We start from the raw sequence: 20,479 nt of genomic DNA on the forward strand, positions 1-20,479 counted from the left end.
ATTCTGTCGACCCGGCGGCCCACTCTATACCGCAGAGGCATTTATGCATGAATATGAGCTACAATATAGCTACAATACGTGCAGCACATTACCATAAGGGCTGAGCATTCATTAATATTATTACAGGCTAGTCCTGAGTCATGCTCACCTCAGACACACACCATTATAGGGATGGAACAGTGTAATTAGAGAGTCCTCTATGGAGCTAATGGCTTCTTCACATCACCCTCCTGACTATGATGTCAACCGTTTTGATCCTTAAATAGATTACTATAAATACGGCCAGAACAATACAGGCCCCCAGAGGTTTCACCCCCTCAATCACTACTTGCTATCATGATAGTTTCTTTCATCTATGGTTAATTGCATGAAATGAATGCTCCTATGAATAGAGACGTCTTTGTGCAGCTCATATTGACGACGAGGCTATAATGCCGTGAAACAGGGATTCTTGTGTCAAGTTTAAGCCTGACATTACAATCACACATTCGATTATAAAAATGACCGAACTTAACTGGGCATAACCACTTTCAAGCCTCTATACTTTGTTGAACGGAGTCCCCGGGGGTCTACTTGGCCCTCCTCCTTTTTCCCCTCTCCACCAAATCTCTTCGCTGAAGAAATGGTCGATATAAAAGCTCTGAGCTAGTGGATCAGCCATTTTCACAGGATGTTTGAATGGTTAAGACCAGCTCTTTGTGATCTACTGCAGGGAGAGGGCTGCAGGGTTATCAGGACACATTATCAGACCGTGAGCAATTTTCAGGGGGGCGTGGTGGCACCCTGCTCGGCCCCTTTATTTTCTTTGCCATCATTGACAGCACTGCTAGAGATAATGACAAGAGATGGAAATAATTACGTCAACGATCTGAACTTGGGCCATTCCCGCCCGCCAAGTCAATAACCAATACAAAGCCTCCCCGTGAGACGTGCTCAGTGGCTTTTTGATAAGGGAGTCCAGACAAGTAAGATGCCCCTTAACCTGTTGAAGCCCCCAATTATGTCTTGAGGGAATATTCGCCACAAATAGCCAATCTACAAGGTCACAGCGCTGTGACGCGTTGTGACCTTGTAGATTGGCTATTCTGGTGAAGAGATTTGATGTAGAAGGAAACGAGAGCAGTTCAGTTTCAAGTATAGAAGGTTATATGGTTAATGGTATAAAATGCCCACTACATTAATTTCAAAAGGAAGCCACCTGTGCCTGGCCCCTTCTGATTGAGGGACAGGATCTTCAGGTCATTTTATATGTCATAGGTTCTCAGAATGGGGTCTGGGGACCCCCAGTGGTTCTTGATGGATATCCAGGGGGTCCCCAGCAAAACGAGGAACAGTTTAAAGTCACGCCTATGTATTTATTTTAGCTTGTAGATCTGCTATTATCAAAACATTTTGACTAATCAAGACTAATCTTTTCTTATGCAGGTCCCTGCCTGGCACACATCACATTTTCAAATAGAGGTCTGTGATATAAACGCTGTAAGTGATACAATCAAAATTCTGGGGCTAGTGGTGCAAAACGTCCTGCTGCAGTGAAGTGAACAGTTCTCTGCAATGTTCAAAAAGGAAAACAAGTCGCCTGAAAAGATCACAAATCCCACAACAACACTGTGTTGCTGTCTACTCTGGGTATGTGAATATTTGAATATGCCATTGTAGGAAATAGTTCATGGTTCTCAAACATTTTCATGTAAATTAAGGACCCCCAAATGTATTTGGCCACAGACCCCAATCTGAAAATATTTTCTGCTAGGGAGGGACCCCTTAAAAGATTTGCATTGTTAAAATGATTATGTTCAAAATATTTTCAAGATTTATTTAAAAATGCAATAGATACAAGCTCATAACACGTCATGTTGCAGCATCATTTTACACAGTGTACCACCGTCTTCAACTCAGTAGGAGGAAAGGTAAGGCACGACTCACCTGTAGAGTTCACAAGTCTGATTGCCAAAGAGAACATTGACAGTGCTCCCCGCGCCCAGGTTCTCCCCCACAATGGTGACCTTGGTGCCCCCAGACTCAGGCCCTCTGCCTGGGGTGAGTGCCAGCATGGACGGGGTCTGGAGAGGGGGATCCAACACTCATCAATGTTTCTTTAAACAGTCCCATACAGTACAAAGTATGTCTGCTTCAACTTATACAGCCTTATTCTACAGTGATTTAAAACAAAGCTGTCTGTCTGTCTGTCTGTCTGTCTGTCTGTCTGTCTGTCTGTCTGTCTGTCTGTCTGTCTGTCAAAAGCAGTGGAGCACATGGTTCTTCTTTTAGATGTTTCTTTTAGACATAGTCTTTAATAAGATTAATCAAAGTAAAAAAATATATTTAAATTTCCCCGCACAAAATAAAGAAACAAGCTTACTGATAATTCGTTTAAACCGAGAAATAAAGCTTGAACCTTCATCTCCAGCTCCAGGTGGTGATTCAGTGTCATTTTTTAGAATAAATACACAATTGAAAAGAGAGTTGTCTTTACCACAAAGGAGTAGAGCTGGGAGGACTGAGTGCGTAGTTCTGGTCGGCATTCTCCAACACACAGCTGGACGGGCCCTGGGGGGCTCTCCAGTGGCGCAGCAGCCATCTCACATACAATCCTGACACACATACATGCAGAAAAACGCACGCACACGCACGCACGCACACACACAGACACACACACACACACACACACACAGACACACACACACAGTGATCCCCAGAATAATCACTGTACTGTATCACATTTTCTTATCAATAGCAGGGAGGCTGGTCTCTCCCGGCACCCAATGTGATTGAGGCAGACTTTCATAGAAGTTGCGGGTCAATACGGAGGGCCATCTTTCTTCCAAATGGAAAACCTATAACAGCAATATAACACAAATGATAAACTGCTCTCCTCCCCAACGGCGGCACGGTTGCCACCCACCATTACCTCCCGTTGCCATGACAACTGCGCGGCTCCTTCAATAAATCAGTATTGCCTGTCAGGTCAATAAGATAAAGTGGCCCATGAATAAGTCATTATAGCAACTGACCCTGCTACGAAATTAATGGTGGAAACAGCTGTAATGCCATGTTTTAAAGCCCTCGCTGTGCAACCCAAATGAATGGCCTCCACAGCGACGCGACGCTCGCCACGCGCACCTCTTCACCTCCGCTCATACAATGGGAGCATTCCGCTCCACTTGCTTACCCTGCCTCTTTCTTCATCGTGAGAGTTTTCCAATTTTCCGCGCCGGCATGTTCCCTTCTCTTGCCTTCCTTATACGAGGATATAAATAAAGTCCCTGCGGCCACGGGCACCCAATCACATTATATGGCTGTGAGTAAAACACATGGCTAACAGATTGTCCCCCAAGTCAGCGACACGAGGCGCATTTCAATTACAGCTGTGCCAGCAGCATCAGTCGCATGCAGAGAAAGGATAACAACACAAAGACTGGCGCTTCCTTTAGTGCTGCCTGCTATAACATACAGCAGCACAAACTATACGCCTTCATGCATAATCCTGAGGCATTATTGGACTAGGCTTATTTATGAAAGAGTGTGCACGTGTGTGTGTGTGTGTGTGTGTGTGTGTGTGTGTGTGTGTGTTTGTGTGTGCGTGCGTGCATGCGCATACTATGTCTAAAGAGAGAGACAGAGAGAATGAAAAAGAAAAAAAAGAGTAAGAGTAAAATCTTGTGCATGTCTACGTCCATGCCAGTGGGTGCTTGCCTTTTTATTATTATTTTTTGCAAACAGCATATTGTTGCTGCCAGGCAGAAACCTTGTATAGAGTATAACCATACTCCAACTTTTAATGTTGTTTCGGAAATTAATTCTGTACAAAAGTAGCAAAAATACCTGATTGACAAGCTCACAATGCGGTGCATCGCACAATGTTGTGTAATTTACGTGAAAGTGGTTAAGTGTATCTGTGGGCTTTATACATATTGAACACTGAAAAGAGCTTGTGACTAATAAATACATTGGATTTAGTTTTTCCATGAATGGTTTCCACCCGACAGTGACGAGATCCACGTAGATGTGTCTGCATAGTGTGTCTGTCCAGTGGTGAAAAAAGTACTCAAATGTTTTACTTAAATCAAAGCTCCAATGTGGAAATAATGTATGTGGGTAATGTATGTTTTATTACCCCACGTAAACCGCATCAACTCTTGTTTTTAGTGTTTATTGCTTTTATCTCTTTCTTACTTGCTAATCTTAGTCGTCGTTATTATCAAAATCTACAAAGTACCTTATTGGCCTGAATATAAGATCTCCAATTTCCAATGGAAATATCCTATTATAATTATTATAGTATTATAATCGGGGGCCTAGAGTCTAGACTACGGTATTTGACATTCAATGTTAATTCAATGTTAATTTTCCACAAATAAATCTTGAAAAATGGGGGTCGTCTTATAATTAGAGTCGTCTTATATTCGGGACAATACGGGTAACTGCCGGTAACCAAAGGTTTCAAATAATTGTAGTGGAGTAAAAGTACCATATTTTAGTAAATGTATTTAGTTGATTTTCACCTGACTGTGTCTGCATGGAGTATAGAGCAGTGGTTCCCAAACTTGTTCATGTCAAGGACCCCCAAATTGACACTAGTTAGCCCGCGGACCCCCATTTGAAAAGATATGCCAGGGACCCCAATAAGCCCATAAGAGAAGATTTGTACGGCTCTAGCAGTGATTCTCAACCCGTTTAATTTCAAGGACCCTCAGTTTGACATGGATTAGTCTATACGGACCCCCATTTAATGGCATTTCTATCTCTGAGACCCCAATTTATATTGTAAAACCAATGCTAATTTGAACTCTTTCCATTTGTACACTCTCAGAGTTACAGACCCAAACTATCATTTAGCTGGGGACCCCCTGGAACTCCCTCAAGGACCCCTGGGGGTCCCCGGACCCGACATTTGGAACCACTGGTATAGACTACTAGAGTATGGATGCGGGGTGGCTCTCTTACCGTTCTGCAGTGATGTATCCTTCCTCCTGCGGGGTGCACTGCACCCCCGCCACCTCCACGTTGCCTTCCAGCTCAGAGAACGACAGCCCCAAGTTCAAACCCTGGATGGTGACGAGCGTACCTCCTTCTGGGGGCCCCGATACCGGGCTAACCTGGAGGGTTGGACGGAGAGGACGGAGATATAATGAGATCATGTAACTTTAATACTTTATACACAATCATTTGTGATCTGAATGGGCATTTCTGAATGTGCTTCTCAAACCATTTAATTTCAAGGAGCCCCATAACGCTCTGAGTGTAGAAATGTAACCAATTGAAACCATTTGTACACTCTCAGAGTTGCAGGCCTGTAAAGGATCCATTTGGAAATCCCTCGATGACCAATGAGGGTCTGGACCCCACTTTGAGAACCACCGTTCTATTCATATAATTTACGAATGTTTTGAATTCACTTTACTGAATTATACATGAGAATCAGATGTTGCACAGCTAAACTCTTCTAGTGCATTGGTATTGGCAGCCATACGAAGATTGATTGATTGATTGATTGATTGGCAAAATGCATATGCATAAAAATTAATTGTATCTGTCAAGAGGATACAATATAAACCTCGAGAGCTTATTTCCTTTTGTGATCCTATGAATGTGCGTGCGTGCATGAGAGTTGCGTTATGTATGCATGAGTGTGCATGCCACAACTGTGTGTTTGTGGGGTGGGGGGAGGGTGTATATAATTGTATATAATTGCTGCTTAAGGAAAGAAAGAAAGAAAGAAAGAAAGAAAGAAAACTGCCCTGATCACCCAACAGTGATTCACTTTACTGAATTATACCACTTTATAATTAACCACTTTCAACACGGTGTGCTCATTTTTGGCACGTAATTATAGGCAGAGTCAATATAATTATAAAGCTCACAACACACGTGAGTTGGCCATTTCCACTATTCATTGAACGTCAAAGTTCATAGTGTAGGGCTTAAAAGGTTCAACCTGCCAGAGCGATATCCCAGACCAACACTGGTCCTCTATATCCCTGGAGCTCCAGGCACCCTTCTTCCTTCTACTGCTGCCGCGGTGTCTTCACAAATGCTACTAATGTGACAGGGAACTTCAAAGGCTTGCGGCTCTTTGAAGTGAGGAAGCCTCACCTCCCCTGTGTCTGACCCGCTGTGCCTCCTTCAAGAGGACGAGCGGGTACTTTGTGACATGTATAAGAGATACACAGCCACCTTCCCCTTAAACAGGTTTGTTTTAGCTGCTTTTGGGGAGGTTCAAGCGGTTTGTGAAGAACTTGCGACTGGCAGTCTCTGGTAAAAGAACACAAAGTTCGACGTGATGGTATTTGTTGTGTGAAACGTATGGAGTGTATCCAGCAAAGAGAGCTGGGTAGAGCAAAAAGGAAAGGAAAGGTACTATGTTTACCCAGGGTAACTGGACTAAGCTCAAGAACTTGTTTACAGCCAGGCCCACACAGCACACTGTGTGCATGTGAAATGTGCTGATGAATAATGCTGGGTGTACTAGTGGGCTGCTGCTAATATAAGCTTTGACACTTTGGCCTCATATTTTATTTTATATTTCACTAATTATTTTTGGCATAATCACTAGAATATTTTTGTCCTCTCTACACACCCACGTGTTCTAAATAAGAAAGGATTCGTATAGACGCAAAGGCGAGTAGCCACCAGGCAAATTAATGACAATGACATTATTTTTACACTCTCATATTTGCTATATATAAAGTGTGCTTAATTAGCTTTCACTGTACGTCTAAGTGCTCGCTTTGCTGACAGTGACTGATTGACTAACTACGGACCGACTGGCTCTATAGATCTCTATATTAGGGGGTCCTTGTCAGTTTGATAAACCCAGGACTGGACTGAGGAACCAAACTAACCTCGTTGATGCGTGGATTGGTGCACTTGACGTTGCTGACAGACAGGTCCAGCCAGCGGCTGGCATAGGGGGAGATGGGCGGGCAGTGCTGCTTCATGGTGCAACGGCCCTCGCCGCCGCACCAGCCACACTGGAACTTCCTTTCGGCACGCAGGCACATGCCGCAGCTGTCCCTCTGAGCGCTGCACTTGTAGAGGTGCACTGCAACCGAGTCAAACCCGCATTCTATTGAAAATCTGATTCATTTGACACACACACGCCATTGGTGTTATTGAACAGGCAGTGGTTCTCAAAGGACCCCAAATTTCACAGCGGACCCCCCCATCTGAAAATGTTGGGACCCCCAGAAGAAAAAAAATGTTTTTTTAAACACTTTCAAGATTCTTTCAAAACATAAATAATATAGCAGATATACAGATATACTGTGGAAGCTTGCAGTGCATCACAAAGTGACATGCTGTGAGCTTGTATATCTGCCATTTTTTTTTTTTTTTTTACCCCATCCAAGGACCCGATTTGAGAACCACTGTTGTTGAATATACTGTATAATTGGGAACACAACAGCCCATCATCAAAGAGAAATACCCCCCCGTCCTGGAGCAGGTACTGTGGAGGAACCCTTGAACAAGAATATTGTCGCTGTGGGGCAGAAACCTCATATCTCCTTATTTCATCCTTTTATGATTTAATACATTAATGTCTAAAGTAAATAGCCGATCTACAAGCTCACAGTCCGTCGTGATGTGACACGCCGTGAGCTTGTATAACAATAGCTATCTTTGCTATTTTTGCACATCACCATTACACTAAAGTATAACCCAGGGCAGTCCATTATAGTAAAGGCTTACGGTATTATATTGTGAAATTGATATTTCAAATTATATTATAATAGGCAACAAAGTCTTATGCACACCTGTATGCTCTGAGGCGGGTGCGTAGGCAGGGCTCAATGTAATGTATTCAGAAAAAATGCACATAAAGTGCACAAAGACCCGTCTGTACTTGCAATACGGACTTTATTGGCAATGTTTCTTTCTTCACGTATCTCAAAATCATATTATAATAAAAAGATAATTATAATTAAAAAATAATAAAAAATCGATTGAAACCTTTTCATGTCGATTTGTTGATATATAATCCTAATAGAAAATAGCTTGAATGAGCAACATTAAGACTCTAAATATCGGTTTCAATCAGTTGCACTTGCTGTTGTGAACTTTCTGTCCAGTCCCTGTGGGAGCCTTGAAGTGCCTCATCTCTGTAAAGTGACAGCTGTCTGGCCCTGGCCGTGATGGACGGCAGCAGTACTGTACCTTTAATCTTCTCTGGGTTGTCGATGATGAAATTGCCGTTCCATACGATGGAGAGGTCCACCGCCAGGTCGCTGACCTTCGCACCCTCGTAGATGTACTGGGAGAGGAGAGGAGAAGAATGGGTTGGGGTTCAGAGGAGAGAGAGAGAAAAGTTGTCCAGAGAGAGAGAGAGAGAGAGAGAGAGAGAGAGAGAGAGGATGTTATTATTATAGTTAACAAAAGCGAAAACGAAATAACGAACACAAGACATTTAAAAAACCTTTTCGTTAACTAAACTAAATAAAAACTACAATATAGAACGAGAACTAACTGAAACTCTATTGTGTGCAACTGTGCATACAAAACTAACTAAAACTAGTGAATACACTCTAAAATGAATGAAAATAAACTAAAATTATAACTAAAATGAAAAATCCCAAACTACTATAACCTTGAGTGACGCACACACACACACACACACACACACACACACACACACACACACACACACACACACACACACACACACACACACACACACACACACACACACACACACACACACACACACACACACACACACACACACACACACACACACACACACACACACACACACACAGTAAGAGAGTGGGACAATACAGTTTGGTGGAGAAAGATGGAGAAAGAGTGGGAGAGAAAGAGGAGGAAGGAGAGGGCAGCAGAAGGACTTTTAACCACCTGTCATTTCTAACATCGATGTCTGCTCTGCTCCCCCGCTATCCTGGCTGACATGTGGGGGACAAGCAGGTCTAAGTGGGCTGGAGTGCTTCATCATCCGTGTCTGGGGAAAAGTGGCTAGTCCTCTCAGTGGTATTGTGGAGTGAGTGAGGTGCAGACTGCATTAAAACTAGCTGCGTGAGACATGTCATACTGTATAGTGACGCCTTTGTGGCTGTCCTCTATATTCGCTGTGAATGCGCTACAGTGTGTTTACCATAACCGCCCCACATCTGAACCTCTCCTTGGGCATGCGTCACATTCTACTGCTGCGGCAAGACCTACAGCACAGCAGATGTCGCCCTGTGTGACATTATCATGTTCCTCTGAACATGAGACAAAGGCATAAGACCCGTTTTTCATCTTCAGCGTTTAACATTTCACTTAAAGCATCCTCTCCTCTCCTCTCCTCTCCTCTCCTCTCCTCTCCTCTCCTCTCCTCTCCTCTCCTCTCCTCTCCTCTCCTCTCCTCTCCCATATATATGACAGAGCTCAGGCGTTTTCCTTTTTTTTCCTTCTCCACTGATGTGCAGTATACTGTATGTATATGCCTTTCCTAGTATAGGTTCTGTACTACTGTACGTCTGCTGTGACAGATGCTAGAGCTCCCTGTGGGAGTGTTGGAGGGGGTCATACCGAGCTGTTCTGGCACTGCACGCTGGTGCTGTTGAAGCGCAGTGCCGTGACACGGTGGCTGACACCGTGGACGTGCACCACGCACTCGTAGCCCCGCTGACCCGACTGGGGCTGGGGGAGGTTGCGGGCCCTCAGGGTGATGGGTCGCACCTCGCCCGCTGGGATCAGGATCTCCCCGGACGGGAGCAGCTGAGGGCAGTCCTGACACGGCCAAGCAGACATGATGCACACAAACACAAACACCAAATGAACACACATGAACACACATTTTGTGTCTTTCTATACACTGATGTCAGTTCAGTGGTTTCATTTGAAAACACTGCATTTTATTGTAACACTAGAGGTAATGTTTCCTCTCCTCTCTGCGATTTTGGAGATATTTGCTTTCTATTGCATGACTACCTGGCAGAATAAATGTTAGATAATGTATTAAAATACCACCATTTAACCATTAACATGGCTAATATTTAACAATCTATGAAACATTTACTAAGCAATGTTTTGGGTTGTTATTATTAATTCATCTAAAATACCATAATATGTATAATAGTAATATGCACAATAATACAAAAAATTAGCTTACAACTAGTTGTGAGAAGTAATGCCCATGCTGATGAACTGATTGTGGAGTCATGGTAACCTTTCATAAGGGACACAATTTAATGGTTAATTAATTAATTGAATTATACCATTATGTTAATCTTTAAAGGGAGAGTTCACTTTCCAACGTGTTTGGAGCTACATTTTGAATCAAGTAACTTAAAAACTGTCTGGGGTGCTCACAATAGCCTGAGTAAACGTTAAAATAAACCCAAACATGCAAAAGTGAAATCTCCCTTTAAAGATTAACATAATGGTAATTACATTCAGTAATTAACCATTAAATTGTGTGCCTTATGAAAGGTTACCATGACTCCACAATCAGTTCATCAGCATATGGCCATTACTTCTCACAAATTAAGAAATAAAACTTAATAAAGATGTCCTCTGATGCTTGCCATCTGCCTATAATCTGCTCACAACTTTAACAATTACCTTTTAGCATAAATAAATAATAAAGTCTAGTCTGAGACAACATATACATTATGTACATTATGTGGAATGTTTAGTGCCCAACTGCCCATTATTACTGGGAATAAAAGTTAAACGCTATTTTCTGACCTAATTTCTGCTCAATGTTTTCAGCATGCATGCTAAAGACACTAATATTCCCTTCTACTTTATAAGTCTCTACAATTCCTCTTTGAGGGAGGATGGTTTACACAGGAAAGTTAAAAGGATATTTCACTTTCAAACTTTTGGTCATTTCATCGTCTACTCAGTCTCAGGTTTATGTAAGCATTGCAGACAGTTGCTTGATTTTGTATTTAGATATTTGATATTCATTTTAGCTGCTGCGGCCCCCTTCCTATACAAATCCAAACTTCAAACTCCATTTTAACCATGTTAGATTCATCAGCTTGTAGATCTATTTTTGAAAAATCGTGACCATTTGTGACAAATCTTAAAATTTCTGTGGTGGTTTCTGGGGGTCCCTTAAAGGAGAATTCCATGCTAGAAGGCTTTCTTACCTTTCTTTGTAGTCGTTACGTCCCCTACCATATACCCTCAATGAATTGCATTGAATTGAATGGGAATTGAATGGGGCTATGGGGTGTTGTGCTAATTCGCTTATTTCCATCGAAATAAATATTAAAGTGTGCCGCTTGGGATATTATTTACATTATGAAGAGAGGATATATACAAAAAAAAAAAATGAGTCATGGAAATAAGCAAATTAGCACAACACCCCATAGCCCCATTCAATTCAATGCAATTCATTTAGGTCTTATGGTAGGGGAAATAGCCAATAAGGAGCTTTTGCACAAAATAACACCTGGACCTCTTTGATGGGGACGTAACAACTACAAAGAAAGGTAAGAAAGCCTTTTAGTACTGAATTCTCCTTTAACAACATATCTTGAGATGGGGGGTCCGTGGCCAAATGCATATAATTGTGGGGGTCCTTGACATGAAAATGTTTGAGAACCACTGATATATCAACATTAGTTTTTTCAAAAAAATGTTAGGATTTAGAAGGCATTTTGAGTATGTACTGTAGAACAGTTTGAGCTGCGTCTGACCTTGTCAGAGTGTAAACGTGCCTGTGTGGCTTCATGTAAACGTACCTCCGAAGCGTTGACCCTGCCCTCCTGGAAGGAACAGCTGCTGGGGTCGTGTGTACACAGGTTGCGGTATTTACACCAGTGACAGCGGAACGTACTGTTCACACAGGACAGACACCTGGAGGAGGAGGATATGTTGAGCGTGCAAAATGTTGAAAGATCTCTCGCTCGTATCGCCTTTGTGTCTCAGTCACCACAAGGGATGGAAAAAGCCTGATTTAAACTTGTTCCGCTCGCTTTTATCTGCATCTTCCCTTCATGACAGAAGTGTGTTCAATGGGGTGCGCACTACGGGGGGGGGGGGGGGGGGCTTGTACAGTGGCTTTCAAGCAGATTCGTCTGATCAGTTTGTTTCACGCAAAGAGCAGGTGTTTCATGTTTTGTACATTCTTTATTTCTGCATAAACTCATCTCATTATCACAACACTGAGGACCGAGAATGCAATCATTGTCACAACCCCTGGAGAATGGTCTCGAGAACGCTTCATATAAGATGCTTGTGCAACATATTTGGTATCTGTTTTGTCGCAGCAGTGACATTGTGCATGCACAGGTCCAATGCAGCAGTTTTGAATATAACTCTGAGGGAAAGATTAAGGAGACGGGTGGTTGTATACTGTAACTTTAGGAGAAGAATGGAGAAGTAGCTACATACTGTATGTGAGTGATGGAATCGAGGCGATCAGATGCACAGCGGCCGATGCACTAAACAGGGAGCTTAGTGATTGGACAGCTGTAAATTGGATGTGCCCAATGTTCCCGCTGGGAAAGAAATAGGCTTTGGGGAGCAGCGAGTAATAAATGACACGCCGCTGCGGGCAAAGTGGATCAGTGCATCAGTTAAGCCTGTTTTATACTTAGCCAGTGCCAGTGTCGGGCCCTGAAAATAGCCTATCTACAAGCTCACAGTGTGTTTCACAGCGACGTGTCATGAGCTTGTAGATCAGCTATTTTCAGTGGGCAGCACTGCGCGCAACCGAGTATCAATATATGGTTGTGAAAAACCTTCCTCTTGGACTTTCCTCGTGAAATAATACTGTGGCTCACAGCAATGGCATCACATTTGAATATTGCATAGCTGTGATGGGCCACGTACTGTTATGCATACTGTACTTACAAGTTGTGTGCACATACAGTATGCTACTGCATCTGCATGTTTGCATAACATTACGTGTGTGCGTGTGCGTGTGTGTGTGTGTGTGTGTGTGTGTGTGTGTGTGTGCGCGTGCGTGCAGACAACACACGTACAGTATGTGCAGGTTTGCGGCGTGCATGTTTGAGCGTCCTCATGTGCGTGTGGGAGTGCACAAGTGTAGAGTATATGGTATTTATAGAAATAGCCTGGCAGCCGGGCACTACTGCAGCTGCTGGATAATTAATTATAGAGGCAGATGTGATGCCGAGGTGATGGTACCGAGACATTGAGGCGCGAACTGGGGGTCTGGGAGGCAGCGGTGGCGGGGGGTTGCATGGAGGCAGGGCAGTTTGGCGAGGGGCTGCATTTGGTTCTGAATTATTAATCACAGCGCTCACAGGGTCAATCTGCAGCTAATGGATGCCATGCTGGGGAAAGCGGAGGGGTGTGATGAGGTTATGACTTTTTCTCTTTAATATGGGTCCGCGGACACCCCAGCGGCACAATCTGAGAGGCCGTAATAGATGGCTTTAATATGATCTGCGGGCTAACCCCCAGTGTTTATGAATTGTCCATCAATCAAAGCCTTGCCGCTGTATAGACGTTGACAGTCAGGCTTTGTGTTATCATCGCTCATGTCTTATATACTGTAGGGGGCACCGTGCACACCGTGTTCAGATGGAAATGCTACCACATGGCAGAGGGCTTTGTCACAACATTGCATGCTGCAGTATAAACCTTTGCCAAGGTAAATAAAGGTTAAAAGAAAATACATCTTCTAATAATCTTGCCTTCAGCGATTAGTGTGCTAGCTGAAGTCTTACGCAAATAAATAAATAAAAACAAGCAAGCCACGGCTAATGATCTCCCGTTGATCTGAATCATATCAGACAGATCATTTGAACTCGGTTGGGAGAACTATCTTACAGGCTGATCTTAAGTAGGGTTGTGAGCGGCCGGTACATCATTGCTTTAAATGAGGTTGCGCTCTGCTATCTATTGACCCAATACGGGGGGGGGGGGGGGGGGGGGACGACACTCACGTGTGATGTATGCTGCAGTTATAGAACTTGACCTCAGTGCTGGCCACCATTTGACCCGTTTCCTTCGAGTTGAGACGAAGCTCGACACCCGACCAGTCTGGGAGGGAGGCAGAGAGTGAAAGATAGATGAAAAAATAGAGATAAAAATAAATACATGATTACATTGTGTTGTTTTTATATTGTGTAGTTTGTATTGTTTTTTTTTGTTTTTAATTGATTATTGATTTATTTTAGCCCCCTTTCCCCACTCCCTCAAGAGCCTTTTGCCAGGCTGCAGTACTCGTAAAATAAGTTCTTATAATCACCTGAACCCCAAAAAGCCTATTCTGGGACGAACATTACATTTTACAAAAAATAGCAGATATACTATAAGCAAAATAAATGGTGAAGAGATTTGGTGTAGACAGGAAAACGTGGTGCGAGTGCAGTTGTAACTCAAATCCGTTTCACTAAGACTAGCGTGTTTAAGTGGATAATCTTTCCTGCCTGGCTAAATAAAGGTTAAAAAAAAACATAGAGGGATGACGACAGAGAGCGACAGAGGGAGAAATAGAGGGAAGGCAGCAGATCAAGGAGGAGAGGGAGAGAAGAAGGAGAGGGGAGGAGGATGAGACATGCTCCACAGTGAGATGATGAGTTAAGAGATTGGTAGAGATAATGGCGATGAGAGAGATAACAGAGAATAGGAGAGAGAGAGAGAGAGAGAGAGAGAGAGAGAGAGAGAGAGAGAGAGACGTGGAAGAGAGTGAGAGGCGGGAAGGAAACAGAAGGTTTAGACAAGACAGGGTGAGAGAGAAAATAAAGAGAGAGTGTGACACAGAAAAAGGGTTCCTTCAAGGTGAATTAGTGAAAGCCACCCATTACGCATTATCTCCAGTTGTCGCCATATTATGAATTTCTCCATAAAATCAACACTATGGAATTCTACAACGGCATACCCTCAAATACATACACACATATAGATCAGTGATTCCCAACCTGTGGGCCACGAGGGTACTGCAAGTCCCCCCCCCCCTCCCCACAAAATTGGCCAAACAATGTTATTTTAATGATTATATAACATAAATATTGAGAAATTTAACATATATAATTATTTAACACCTTGAAAATGTTCTTTTCATTGTGATATTACTAATGAATAGGAACTTAAAAGTATACTATGTTAGGTTCAAGCCAGAACACAATTGATTGATTGTTTAATTAAAATAAACATCTGAAAAACGCAAGCTGCCACTTAACAACATGTTAAGTGGCCAGATGGGTGTGCTGCGTGCGAACACTTTCAAATGTTCCAGTGGGCCCTGATCCAGAAAGGGTTTGGAACCACTGCAGTAATTAATAATCTTGTTGATCCACACTGGCTGTGCTCACCTTGTCCCTCTGGTATCCGTGGGACCTCCTTGCCAGCTGGGGACAGACACATAACTCTGTTCCCGTTGACGTGGCCATCCACTTCGGCTTGCTGGCCAAAGGAACAGGTGATCCCCGCGGAAAGGTCTGGAATGTTACTGACCTCCAGTAGAAGCTATACAGTGGGGGGGAAAGCAAAAATATATATTTCATCAGATACATTTTCAGTAAATCTATTTTCTTCTTTTATTTATATATTAAAGCTCAGAAAGATTTCATTTGTAGCTGCCTGGAACTACCGGTAACAGAGAGGGTTCTAGTACCAGGGTAGGTATCTACAGAAGAGTTCATTAATTAAGAAGTTGTGACTTGTGAGTGAGCCACCGTGTTTTTGGTGCTGGCAAAAAGGTCTGTTCCTGTTGCAGAGAGCTAAAGACTGGAGGGTAGCTACAGTAAGTTACAGTGCGTACACATCGCTCCATATGACCTTGAGCAAGGCACGCTGCTCCCAACAAATTGATTCTTTCTGAAGAAATGCAAATGTGTGCCAGTTAGGGCTGGGAAATTGTGATATGAGACATATATCGTGTGGGATTTTTGCATTTCATTTCCTGGTTTTAATTTTCAGAAATAGCCTTGACTTCTAAAGTTCATGATTAGCAAACCCAGCCTAGCAGAGATCTGCACTCTGAGAAGTGCACTTTTCCAGATGTGTATATAGTTGTAAGGTGGTAGGCTACAGTATATGTAACTGTACAGTGACTGTCCATGAACCAAACGGCAGTGTGCAAGCACGGTGACGACAACAGGAACAGTAGGAATGACAAGTGCACTCACGGGCACGCTGTGTGCCGACACAGCAATGCTGTCGGGATGGGCAATGACCTTCACACAGCGGTCAATGTCAGTGGCGAAACGGAACGGCTCCTCTGCCCTCTGACACCGGTCCCTCCTGGAACACCTGAGGTGCAAGAGAGGAATTGTTGGACTTTCACCACTTAAAGCAGTGATTCCCAACCTTTTTGAATTTCAAGGACCCCCAGTTTGATGTACATTAGGCCCCAGACCCGCATTTGATACCATGGTTGTCGTCTATGGGACCCAACTCTATCTATGCACACTGTACAATCCTCAGTGTTAATTAAACTCTGAGAGTATCCAAATGGACATGTCCTGTTAGGGGTTGAAAAACAGTTGAAGAACATTCACGCAATTTGAAAGAGTATTCATACCAATCGAAATGACCTGAAATTAATTTACTCAAAATGTATTCATTTGAATTAAATGCATATAAATGTTTCTCTGTAATAGAACATTGCCAAAAAAAGCTACTGTTAAATAATTTTTGTTCATGATTCCATATATTCCACACTTCTGCCAACCATAAACCTGTTACCACATCAAACAGATTTTTCTCTTTTCTTTAACATCACCGGCTTCGATAGTGATACCTCTGAAAGAGACATTTTGGTAATCAGGAATGCAGCTCTATGAGTAAGTTTAAGAAGATCTCTTCTCTCACGCTTTCATCTTTTTACTTTAGTTTCATGCATGGATTTCTCCACAAAAGTTAAATTGGCAGCTGGAGGGGTGAGCAGCACTCACACAAAGAAATCACACCGTGTGAACTGACCAGTGCAACAGTGCCACTTTAGGTCAACCCTGCGGTATTGCAGCTGTCCGTACTCAAATAGACATACGGGCAGACACACATAGCTGTTCATTGGAGTGGTTAGGACACCACTCCAAAAATTAAATTCATTTAATAAATAAAAAGATGAACCATAAAGAAAATCTGTCAGATACCGCTGAGGAGTCAGCCCCTCCAGAGAACATTTGTCTAAAGAGGTCTCCGCCAATATTACACGACAATATGAGGTGCAAATGGAGAGGCGGTGACATCTGTTACTGACCACGGCTGCTTGAGGCACATCTGAGGCCACCGGAGGATAGACGGTCACCTCCTGACCGCTCATCAACTGAAGTGCCTCTGCAGAGAAACCCTGTTTCAACTCAGACAGTCTTTCATCGCCTATTCTTTGCCGTGGTTTGCCAGATGAGGAGAGGTAGAGGGAGGGAGGGAGGGAGGACGTGAGTGGGGCTTTTCTTCTCTTCTCCACCTCCCGGGGGGTCTTTTTACATGTTCATTATATATTGTACCTATGCATCATGGTGTCAGCAATAGGGCTTGAGCTGTTGTGCCATGGGTGGGAAACCTGGATCTCAAAAGGGCTCCACCTGACATTTAGAAGGCTTTCAGAGGCAAGAGAACCCCCCCCCCCCCCCCCCCCCCCAACTCCTGTCTGGAATGAATTGAATAGAGTGAAAAATAAAGGACTCATTCCGCCGTATGGGTACTCATGATTCACTTTGGTTTACATGAAGGAACAGAGCCCTATCTGTGTTCGCAGACGTACAAAGACATTTATTCTCCCTGAGAAATGACAAAGACCCGCATTGAAGAAAAACAAATAAATAAATAAATAAAGTAATTAACAAGAAAGACATTTATAATTTATTTTCAGTCCTCCGTTGGGTTCAGTAAGTGCTACTGAAATCATGCTAATTGCCGGCGGGATATATTTTGTAGATGAGTTGTGCAAATCATAAGACAGAAAGTGGTATGAATGAGGCAGGCTTCAAAATAGTGGTAGATATAACATAAGTATGTGATTCGACTTATTTTGATGCTATATGTTAACAAATTTGGCTGGGGACCCCCTGGAACCCCTCAAGAACCCCCATTTTGGGACTGAAAGCTAACCATGGAGGTCAGAAAATTAACATAGGACTGCTGCAGACATTTTGCCAGTGCATTGTCTCCTACCTTGCACTGACAAAATGCCTGCTGCGGTCTAAGTGAAAGTGCCCACTGTGCTTAATATCTTCTGTATAGCCATTAAAATCCAAGCTCTTGGTAACAAAACACGTAGAAGCTTCTGGTGGGCAATGCGGGGTGTCTGGTACCGAATAGAATAGACAACATCCCAAGATGACTCATTCCTTGTTTTCATTTCATTCGCCAGCTGTTGATAATGGCTGGCTCGGGGGTGATGGAGAGATCCGTTATATTTGTTTAGTATGGCGTATAATCCTCATGTCCAACTGTGTGGTGAGTTGCATGTGTGGCTTTTATCTCGGTGGATAATGATGTGAGTTCATGTTGACAGTGAGAGTAGACAGGAGGCAGCGGACTGCCATATCAATTCAAAAACTTTAGTTAACAATAATCTAAATCTACAAAGTAACTAGACTTTGTAGATTTTGATGATTATTACAAAGCCCATATACATTACAGCCATTTGAAAATAGCCGAACTACAAGCTCACAATGCATCGCGACGCACTGTCAGCTTGTAGATCTGCTGTTTTCAAAAGTTGTTATACAGTACATTTGAAAAAGGACATTCTGCACAATGAGTACTTTTACTCTTCCTACTTTAAGAACATTTTGATGTCAATACTTTTTACTTTTACTCAAGTACATTTTGAATTCTGGACTTTTACTTGTAACAGAGTACTTCTATATTGCAGTATTGAGTACCTTTTTTCCCCACCAATGGATATACTAGGATTACAAGGGAACAGCGATAGATGGACTCACGTGTTGAACAGCACACACCAGCCACAGTGCGGGTCTCCTGCACTCAGACATGCCCCACATGTACGGTACTGTTCACAGGCCTCCACAGACACCTGCGCCACCTATACGACATGGGATGACAAAAACAGGGTGACGTGTTATTCAGTTTCTCAAAATGAAAACGGCATCAAGAAAATAACAAGATGTCTGTGATTTGTTTTCCGTTGTTCGTCAGGGATATGCACAAAGTAGTTGAGGACAGTCTATATCATGGCATCTCAACCTTTCAGTCCCCAACCCCAAAATAATGCTGCCTTTGACTCCAGACCCCAAAAACCAACTCCGGAATGTTATGCACATAAATGTGCACGTTCGGTGCGCATTTGTCCACACATGTAATGTTTTAAGCCTAGGGCTATGAAGGCTTTTGTAAAAAAAATATGGTTAAAATGTATTTGTAATACTTTTTACATTGCAATTACTCATTATGTTGTATTCAATTCAGGTGTGAAAAATATTATTGATGACCACAAATAATTTTGCGACCCCACAGTCAGTGTCCCGCCACCAGTACGTGACGTCAGCATCCCAGGGTCAGAGCAGAGCCATCTAATAGAAGAGTTACGAGATATTGAGGGGGCGGAACCGAGCGCTGTTCATGCAGCCTGAACTGAGACAAGCTGGAGATGTGTGCAACATGACAACTGTTTTAAAGTAGTGTACAGTAACAAGCTGTGACTTACCAACTCGGTAGAGTTTAGGGAGCATATCTCCATATTTTACACAGGTTTACATTTGCATTACACAGTGTATTATGTGACATGTGTAAGAAGTCAAAAACACTGACGCCTTACCCCATGAGGATTGGTTGGGGGAAAATAAACCATGTACTAATTTTTTCTGTCAGAAAGCACTAAGAATGACCCAACTGCTAGTCTTTTTATTATGTACTGTACCACAATTAAGTGTGAATTTTCTGCAGCAGTCTCTGTACCACCAATGCAGTGCGCACACGCACACGTGATACACACAGTAAACTGTCCATTAGCTCCATCCATGTGTCAGACATCACAGTAGCACGGGCCAGGGTCAGTCCCTGCATACAAAACCAAAACCACTCTCCGCCAGGCTATTTTATACATTGTTATTATTCTTGGCCTTGACATGTGATGCATGCAATTTCCTGATGTATGCAATAACAAATGTAGAGTGGATTATGGCTTAGAGTGTCTCCAGTGCTCTCCATAGTCCATACAGCGTAAGTGGCTTCTCTCTCAGGTCTGTGTTGGCAAAAAAGGATTATCTGCTGCACGCCTGCACCTGACAAAATTACTTTTTCTCTCTCTCACTCATTTTTCCCTTTTTCTCCTTTTTTATTACTGTGCTAGGGTTTAGAGCGTATTCAGTGCATCACATTTGCAAAATTTTGGAGTGTAGAATACAGGGCATTTGACTCAATTTCCGATATGATCAGAATAATTTGAGAACCCTTCTGATCTGCAGGTGCTCCTACTGGGGAAAATGGGTAGTCAACCGATTTGGGGCGGCGTGACCTTTCCGAGCGGATCCTGTGTGTCTGCCATGCTTCCCAGAATCAAATGTGCGGATCACACATCACACCGCAGCCGTGAGAGGTTTGTTCAGTCGATTTGACCCGAGCCAGGAGGCGAGGC

The 20,479-nt window shown here is 43.0% G+C and overlaps 1 protein-coding gene across 1 annotated transcript in view; it reads right to left on the minus strand.

The window, feature by feature from the left end:
* LOC308331125 (plexin-A2-like) overlaps nucleotides 1–20,479 on the minus strand; it is an 88,714-nt gene that overhangs the window by 23,003 nt on the left and 45,232 nt on the right. The window contains exons 5-15 of the mRNA XM_080786306.1: nucleotides 18,828–18,928; nucleotides 16,062–16,185; nucleotides 15,246–15,399; nucleotides 13,875–13,971; nucleotides 11,700–11,814; nucleotides 9,532–9,732; nucleotides 8,158–8,254; nucleotides 6,846–7,045; nucleotides 4,948–5,099; nucleotides 2,477–2,594; nucleotides 1,927–2,063 (exon numbers count right to left, since the gene is read on the minus strand). Coding sequence (XP_080642432.1) covers nucleotides 1,927–2,063; nucleotides 2,477–2,594; nucleotides 4,948–5,099; nucleotides 6,846–7,045; nucleotides 8,158–8,254; nucleotides 9,532–9,732; nucleotides 11,700–11,814; nucleotides 13,875–13,971; nucleotides 15,246–15,399; nucleotides 16,062–16,185; nucleotides 18,828–18,928 — 1,496 coding nt within the window. The remainder of the gene's footprint in view (nucleotides 1–1,926; nucleotides 2,064–2,476; nucleotides 2,595–4,947; nucleotides 5,100–6,845; nucleotides 7,046–8,157; nucleotides 8,255–9,531; nucleotides 9,733–11,699; nucleotides 11,815–13,874; nucleotides 13,972–15,245; nucleotides 15,400–16,061; nucleotides 16,186–18,827; nucleotides 18,929–20,479) is intronic.

Source organism: Protomyctophum bolini (assembly GCF_963924005.1).
Source record: "Protomyctophum bolini genome assembly, chromosome: 2".
Taxonomy (NCBI): domain Eukaryota; kingdom Metazoa; phylum Chordata; class Actinopteri; order Myctophiformes; family Myctophidae; genus Protomyctophum; species Protomyctophum bolini.